Source organism: Papaver somniferum, chromosome 9, assembly GCF_003573695.1.
Source record: "Papaver somniferum cultivar HN1 chromosome 9, ASM357369v1, whole genome shotgun sequence".
Taxonomy (NCBI): Eukaryota; Viridiplantae; Streptophyta; class Magnoliopsida; order Ranunculales; family Papaveraceae; genus Papaver; species Papaver somniferum.
In genome coordinates this window covers 49,691,733-49,700,622 of record NC_039366.1, presented here as the reverse complement: position 1 = coordinate 49,700,622, position 8,890 = coordinate 49,691,733, and the positions used below count along the sequence as shown (strand labels likewise).

Below are 8,890 nucleotides of genomic sequence, written 5' to 3'. Positions count from 1 at the left end.
ATACAGGTACCGGTCCAAAATTTTGGAACCGAGATAAGAGAGGTACAAGTACTCGGTTTCGGCAAGAACCGAGCCAAACCGTATCGTGTGCACCCTTAGTCCAAACCTACCGTAAGCATTTTTGGTGTACCTCCGTACTTTTCGTACACCAAACGTATTTTCTAATAACGCGCATCAGCCGTTGGATTGTCTTCATCTCTGACCACAGCCGTTCCCTTTATTTTTTTTCTTTCTCTTCCTCGATTGTTTCTCTTCGTTTTCTTCTCCCTTAGCTCTCTTCTCTTGGAAACAACTAGAATCCATCAAATCGGTCGCTGCAACTGAATCTTCACCTACGTTTCAAGCAATTTGCAGACAACCAATGACGGAGATGAAGAATAATTGAGTTGGTTATTTTTCACTTCCTCGATTAGGTATGCAACATTTCTCAAATTGTTTGATTTTTGTAATCTATAGGGTTTCTGTAAAAATGGGGATTTTATTTCACATGTTTATGAATGATCTTGAAGGGTTTGTTATTCAACCTTACTGTCGATTTACGTACCTCTGTCCATGTATCGGAAAGTTTCATACTGAATTCAATTTAACTCCCCAAATTATTCTAATTGTTTCGACAAATTATTTTAGTTGTTTGGGGAAATGAAAATAGGGTTTTTAGGTCACTCATAAGTTCATTATTAGGGAAAAATGTTTGAGATGCGGTAACTACTTTGTAATTTAGTGCTTTTAATACCAACAACAAATTTCTGCTTAGTTAAGTATGAGATGTTTGAAAAAAATTCTAGGCGAAAAAAATGTGTTTACTGTTGATATTAGAAATCTGAATTCATATTGTTAATTGACATTACAATTCAAAGAGGAAAATTTACAAGTCTCTGAAGTTCAGTTCATTAGTTTCAAGTGTGGAGTTTGCTATAATCGAGATTGAATATCAGCTAAGGTGTGATCTCAATAACAACCCAGACAATTTGGTGTATTTCCTTTTCTTGGAAGAAGTTTATTCGAAATTATTCTGCATTGTCTCTCTCCATGTATGTTGGTTACTAAACTCATTCATTCTATTTTGATTCAGGTATGTAGTAGAGATGCAGTAAGGCAAGTTGTAGTTAACTTCATCGGAACATGGTTTGAAGTTGTTGATAAGAGCATGTGATGCTCAGTTAAGAGGATTCATCCCCTTTTCATCCCATTCATGGGTCATAAAGAAGGTTCTATCAGAGTTTTGTAGCATGCAGATCGTCTTGGACTGCAGTTTCACAGTTAGTCTGGGTGAGTTATAAGTCACCACATTCGTTTTACGTGTATTATATTTTCTTGACTCTATACATGGCTTGCTCACGCACCATTCTCTTTAGGATGGTAAACAATGATGGGATGATGTCAACTTGACTATTTGGTGATGTATCATTCTATGACTAAGTTAACTTTTTGTTTATTACATTCCCATTTGGAACTTGGAATCAGACTAATTGGCTATCATTACATCCGCTGACTTCCTAACTTCAATGTAGTTTGAAGTTTTTTATTGTACGGTTGGCTAATACATGATTGTTGCAACTTACTAACTTCAATGTAGTGCGGCAGGAACCGTTAAGATGAAGATGATTCAAACAGATCTTGGCCTTTGAGGTGACACTGCAAGGTGGATCAAAGGCAGGAACCATTGATATTGGAGCTACTGTGAGTGTTCCTTCGTTTGTTAACAGTTGCGGCGATATATTGGTGGACACTAGAACCGGAAATTACATGGGCAGGGAAAAATAGTTTTGAAACTTCTATTTTCTCTAAGCACCACTTTTTTGTTGCATTTATTGCACTTCACATTTTGTGGATTTGTGCTTGAGAAACTTGATTGGGGACACTTGCTGCAAAGTGTACGTATACAAGAACTCTGGTGATTCGTAAAAAGATATTTTCAAGAAATTAATGAACACAGAGTGTGTTTTCTTATTTATAATAGGTGTTTTGGATGCAACGCACGTGCACTCTATTTGCATATAATATAAAGAAAAGAGATCTTTTTGACAGCAGACCCCGAAATTATCAAGTTGTCCTCATTTACATCATGTAAATTCAATAAAAATAAAGGATATAAACATACACTAAATGAATGCTTATGTATTAATAGAAATGTCATTGTTTTAAAAATGTATCAATAATTTCAGAAACTTAATATCTTTCGAAATATAACTCAGATTTTTATAAAATTTATATGGTTGAAAAACTCTCTGAATTACCTATGCAACCAGTAATATTAAATCTTTATTCTACTCAAAAAATTTCATTGCTTTCAAATTTTATATTGTTAAATGAGTCAAATTCAAACATGTGTATGGCATATGTATTCTCACCGGTGTTAATAATGCATATGGCTGCAAAACATCAAGAAAACATCGATCAGAAACTCATCGATTTCATCACAGCATGCGCAAGTTAATTACAACTTCTTTAATAATGCCTATGGCCACAAAACTTGGCTCAAATGGTTTTGTTATTGGAGCTACACGTAATTCATTACATCAATTCCCTAAACTAGATTACTCCACTCATGACTTTGGGAACAATATATGTTGCTGCCTAACTAAGCAAGACCCCACGCCATTCTCCTCATGGACCTCATCAATCATCTTCCCCACACAACACCACCCCAACCCTGACATGTCATGCAATATCCATGATCGTCATCTGCCAGTGCCACTGCATTCCCCATGAATTTACTAAGAAGTAGCCATAATTTTGTTCCCCTTCATATTCTTTAGTAGTAATTTTTAAGATTAAGCAACCAAAACCCACACCCACTCCAAAGTAATTCCAACAAATCCCTTATAAATAGTGCTCATCCAAATTTTCCTACTCCATCAAACCCACTACTACTTAAATCCCCATTCACGGAAACAACATCAGAATTCAGTTTACATTTTAATTAATGGCGACATTTTTACTCTGTTTCCTCTGTTCTCTATCTTCTTTATACATTACTCAAGCGCAAGCTCAAGCTAGAGCTCCCCATGGACTTATTTTCGAGAACCCAGTGGCGTTTTCTCCATCTGCTTACGACTTTTTCCATCCAAATACACATACACCGAAAGCCGTTAAACCTTGTGATGAATCCAATTGCGCACCAGTGTCAGGATCATCAGCATTTTCTACTTCGTCAGCTGTAGTAAGAGCTACACCAGCACATGAAAGCAAGGAATCAACAACAGTACAGGGTAGTAGTGGTAGTGGTAATAGTAAGAGACTAGTACTAGGAGCTGGAGGCATTTCTAGAATTGTTTTTGCTTTTGTTTTCGCAGTCCTATCAGGAATAGGTGTTTATTACATGATAGTTACTCGACGAACTAACATTAATCGTTCAAATTCTGTTCAGCCTGATTCTGCTTGTTAAGGGCTTTGCTTAAATAGTTAAATTGCTTGTTCAATAGTAGCATTTCCGTCGTCATTCTGCTGGTCTTTATTAATTGTGTTATGAGATGTACCTACTATAATCAATGATTAATTAGCAAACTAGTCTTTCCTTATTTGCCTTTTTCTCTTTCTTTGTTATAATGTGACCCAAAGTCGAAACCCAAGATTTTACACCAAAATATAAGTTATTAATCTGAATTTTATGGGTCCAAGAGCATAGCTCATTGGTATCCCATCAACTCCAGTAAGAAGGAAGTCAGGGATTCGATCTCCACCGTAGTAGAGGTTTGTATTTAAATTAGTTGTATAGAGGGGTTTAGCGGGGTTGGATCTAGCAATGGGGCTAGTCCAACTGGCTGGATTTGAATAGGGGCCTGGGTCCAGCTTTAGCCTATCAAAAAAAAATCTGAATTTTATAAACTGACGTGGCATAAAATTTAGCGTCTACATACGTTAAACAGTGATGTGGTAAAACTTTTCAATCATGTTAAAGGGGCGGCCGATTCCATTAGAGGGGCGGCGGGTAATAGGACAAAAAGGGTCATTACATGGTAATTTGAAGTGCCCCTTATCCAGAAAACTGAAAATGACTAATTAACCCTTACATAGTTTAGTGTTGATAATCTAGTTTAGTGTTAATGATTAATTTTCACTTATATTAACTCTAAATCAAAACAAAATCAAATTTTAGAGTTTAAAAAAAATTCCATTTTTTTACATTTTCAGAGCTAATTACGGTTGGAATTTTGCTCGTAACCAACCGTAAATCTTAGTTACGGTTCGTAAAATATGAACTAACAATCGTAACTGGTTAAATTTGGGGAAAATCCAATCGTAAAACCAGTTACGGTTGGTAACCGAATGCTCGAGACGAACCGTAACTTAGTTACAGATCGTAAACTAAAATGGTTATCAACCGTAACAGTATTTACGGTTCATCTCAAATTTTAGTTATGAACCGTAATTGGTGACCATTCTGAACTCTGGGTTCCAGGGTTATTTACGGTTCGTAATTCTGGTATCGACATCAACCGTAAGTTCACTTACGGTTGGAAAAAAAAGCAACTGAAGAAAATTCTCAGATATAAGAACATACGGTTGGTAATAGTTCAATTACCAACCGTAACAACATCAAAGTCTCCAGTTACGGTTCGTAATTGAGTTAAAATCAACCGTAACTCCCATAAACCCAGAAATTTGAATTTCAATTTTCATCTAAAACCCTAATTTTTGATAGAAATTAAACTTAAAATCGAACAAAATAAACCAAACCGTAACTGGGTTTTTCAAAACATACCACATATAAGTCATTACCCTACACTTGATTAATTTTCGAATCTTCGATTAATCGAAGACGATGAAATTTTGAGTTTTAATGGAGGTCACGGTTGATGTGAGGAGGAGAAGAAAAGAAGAAAGAAAACAATTTTTAATTTAGCTTTGATTTAGGTTAAAAAATGGGGGGGTAATCTAGTCAATTTACACCCCTTATAGGACATCCCCTAACCAACTAGAGGGACATAATTATCACACTGCCGCCCCTCTAATGGAATCCGCCGCCCCTTTAACAGGATTGAAACTTTTAGTGGATAAAAGCTTGATAGACTGATCCTGCACCAAAAATAGTAAGGTTCGAGCAAAAAAAAGACTGTAACTAAAAGTATTTTTCCTCCGATTAGCATATTTAGATACCATGAATAGAAATCAGTCTCAAAAATTAGAAGCAACAATAATTTGTTTTACAAATTTGTTTTTAGAAGTCGTTCTAAAATTGAACTTTTAATTTTTTTTACTTCCAGAAATAAAAAAGAAACTTCTGAAGTGTCCAAATCCACTATTGATTCAATTATGATTCAGTTATGAATGTTCTTATGATGAAATGTTTCCATCATATGGTACAAGAGCAAGCATATAAGGCGAGGTTCTTGAATCTTACATCCCCATGCCAGGGAACCAACATGTTATCTTTAAAAATAACTTTTTCTTTTATTTTGAAAGAAAAACACAGATAATCATTAAAAGCCAGAAACGACAAAGAGTTACATCACAACTTTTTCAGCTTCAAGCTTGACTCTAACAGACTCAAGGAGATTCATACTCCATTTCCTACTACAATTGTTTGTCCTAGCAAACCTGGCCAGAAGATCTGCCACTTGATTACACTTCTTATTTCTAAAGCAAACAACAACGTTTCCTAAACAACTAACAAGATGCTGACACTCTTTAATAATATTACCATCTTCTCAGGGAGAGATATTGCACAGGCCATTGATATTGTCCATAACTTTCTTGTTATCACCTTCCACAATAACATTATGAATTTGAAGTTGAATGATCCATTGCAGAGCTTTAAGTGCCGCAACAGCTTCAACCTGAGTTATATTCCTGACTTTCTCTACCAGTGTCCATGCCTCCACCAATTGACCTGTAAAATCTCTTATTATTAGAGCAATTCCAGCATAATGGTTACCAGGCAAAACAGAAGCATTTATATTAATTTTCAATCTTCCCCTTAAAGGAGGAGACCATCTATTCATGTTATCTCTTATATTTTCCATATTATTGTTCCTGGATCTTAAAACTTGCAACTGAATCAATTGATTGTTAGCATGTATTTTATTCTCATTGCAATAATTGTAGACCCTGGCTTTCAGATTGTTGCTGGAACAGTTTTTTCCTTCAAAAACTAGCTCACATCTGGTCTTCCATATGAACCACATTGTGATCACAATGAGATTCACATTGCCTTGTCTCCCAAAATTGATTGTAGAATCTTTTTTGTCCCAAGTTTTTATCCAATGCTGAATATTATCAGTGTTACTGAGATCTTGAGTAATATCTGGGAAGATAGCATTCCAAATGCTTCTGGCATAATTGCAGTGAATAAGCATGTGAGTAGTGCTCTCCTCTTCTTCTTGACATCTAGAGCATATGTCATCGTGGTATGGGTTGTATCTGTTAAGCTTTTGATTGACCAGGAGAATATTTTGAGCAACTTTCCACAGGAACAACTGACATTTATGAGGAATTTTTAGATGCCATAAGCCTAGCCAGAATTTAGCTTCTTCTTCTTTATTTTTGAGAGTTTGATTGTTGTAGCAGAGAATGGCTTTGTAGGTAGAATTCACAGAGAACATACCATTTGTTGTTAAGGACCAGATCATCTTATCTTCTAGTTGAGTGAGAGGAATAATATTTAGAATTTCTTCCACTTGGTCTTGAGTAAAGTAATCTTGAAGAAGTCCAATATTCCAACATCTTGTATTGGGATCAATGAATTCTGCAACTTTCATGTTGTAAGGAATGTCTTCACTGTTTCTGAAATTTTCTTGGATATGTTGGGCAATGTAGCCTTTGATACAATTATCTCTGAAGGCATAAACTGACTTACCATCTCCAGTTAACCAAATATGAAACTTTTTGATCCATTCTATGCCTTTACTGATGCTTTTCCAAATAGCAGTTCCTCTCTCAGATATATCTTCATGAAGAATATTCTCATTTCTGAAATAGTTTGCTTCTAGAATGTTGGCCCATTTCTTATCCTTTTCATTAATTAGTCTCCATGCCAGTTTAGTGATCATTGCTTCATTGAAGATTTTCAGATTTTTGAACCCAAGACCTCCCCACCTTTTGGGAATTGAAACAGCACCCCAGAGATGAAATAGTAGCCTCTTCCATTGTTCTTGTTCCACCAGTATTTTCTTTGGGTAGCTTCAAGTTGGTTTATGGTTTGTTGAGGAAGAATAAAACATCCAATCTGAAATTAGGCCATGGAATTAGTGACAGCCTGAATTTGAGTACTTCTGCCAGCTTGATTCACCATACCAGCCTGCCAATGTTGGATTCTTGTCTTCATCTTTTCATGGATGTTTTTGAAGCACTTGTTTCTCCCTTTGCTCATGAATAAGTTAATTCCCACATACTTTTCATCCAAAAGCATAGTTTTCATTCTCATCATGTTGCAGATATCAATCTTGATGCCCTCATTTAATCTTTTGTTGAAGCGTATACTGGATTTGTTGAGATTTATCATTTGTCCTGAAGCTTCACAAAATTTATATATTACCTCTTGCAGATTCTCTATAGAAGATCTTTTAGCTGAGGAGAACAATATGCAGTCATTTGCAAAGAATAGATGTGAAACTGGAGGACCATATCTTGCAGGGTGAATTGGAATTATAGCATTGTTATCCACTTCAGCTTGGATCATCCTACTAAATCCTTCCATACAGATGATGAAGAGATATGGAGATAGACTATCTCCCTATCTTAATCCTCTTGTTGGAACCATTGTTTGAATTGGAGAACCATTTAACAGAATAGAGATAGTAGTAGTTGATATACATTGGTTGGCCAACTGACACCATCTATCACAGAATCCAAGTTTCAGCAAAATTTTATTGATGAAGCTCCACTCCATCCTGTCAAAGGCTTTTGACATGTCCAATTTAACAGCTACAGCACCATGATAAGATTGTGTGTTCTTCATGTATTGAACAATTTCATGAGCTATGATGGTATTGTCCAATATATTTCTACCTGGAACATATGCAGCTTTCCATGGGAATATGATTTTGTGGAGTACTGGTTTTAATCTGTTTGTCATGATTTTTGAGATGATTTTGTATGAGATGTTGCTTAACCTTATGGGTCTGAAATCTGAAGGGTTTTGAACACAGTTATGCTTTGGGATGAGGGTTTGAAAAGTATGGTTTAATTCCTACCAGTGGTCTCTTAAGTTATAAAGAAAAACAGTTAAATTTAAGGCAACGATGTGCATTATTTGTAGTGGTTATTATAAAATATTGTATAAATGACACCTTTATACAAAAAACAGGCTTTTGTTATTGTATACCCGTATACATGTTAAGGTTTAATAAAGAATTATTTTATTTTCTTGAAAATTATGTTTTTTTTTGTATTATTCTATTAGAAATTGGTTTTAGTGAACCTTAACATATATACGGGTATACAAGTTAACAAGAGCCCAAAAAACAATATCAATGCTCGCATCTACTTCTCATAATCTACCCTTAATTCTAGTCATTATATAGTGTTTCCAATTACCACTGCAGGTACTGGGCTACTAGCATCTAACCACTACATGTCATAAACGATGTTTTTCTCGATATAATCAACTAATCAAGACATCCACTTTTGAAAGCACTAGTAACTACTACTCTACCACGCGCAAGTGCCTTCCTTTTCCTCTAATGATGATGAAGTTACTTGCTTCTCTTTCAGGGAATCCGAACTTCCACGCGAAGTAAAGATGTTTTGGGTGTTGCTCAAAAGTGACTAACTTTTGGGCCAGAAGTTATTTAGTGGCACTTTTTGACATCGGAGGTCCATAATTTAGTGGGCTATTAATTGTGAGGGGTGCTGGTTAGAGGTGTAAAATGCACCTTGCTGTGCTGGCACACACACACGAATAAAAACATGTCTAATGTATGTGCAGCGTGTTTTGTACTTGTGTTAT

The 8,890-nt window shown here is 35.6% G+C and overlaps 2 protein-coding genes and 1 long non-coding RNA gene across 4 annotated transcripts; 2 read left to right on the top strand and 1 right to left on the bottom strand.

The window, feature by feature from the left end:
* The first annotated feature begins 255 nt into the window (after window positions 1-255).
* On the top strand, window positions 256-1,919 carry LOC113313613. Of its 2 annotated transcripts, none has more exons than XR_003341958.1 (3): window positions 256-413; window positions 1,073-1,269; window positions 1,585-1,919. It is a non-coding gene; the product is annotated as an uncharacterized LOC113313613 (long non-coding RNA). The 2 variants fall into 2 exon arrangements; XR_003341959.1 differs by having other exon boundaries at window positions 1,577-1,919.
* A 920-nt stretch (window positions 1,920-2,839) lies between these two features.
* On the top strand, window positions 2,840-3,536 carry LOC113313501. Its single transcript, XM_026562285.1, has one exon. It carries the CDS (start codon window positions 2,927-2,929, stop codon window positions 3,386-3,388), a length of 462 nt encoding a protein of 153 aa, XP_026418070.1. The 5' UTR covers window positions 2,840-2,926; the 3' UTR covers window positions 3,389-3,536.
* A 3,638-nt stretch (window positions 3,537-7,174) lies between these two features.
* Window positions 7,175-7,621, bottom strand: LOC113311926. The gene has a single exon (XM_026560710.1). The coding sequence runs from the start codon at window positions 7,619-7,621 to the stop codon at window positions 7,175-7,177; it is 447 nt and encodes a 148-aa protein (XP_026416495.1).
* Window positions 7,622-8,890: the final 1,269 nt, after the last annotated feature.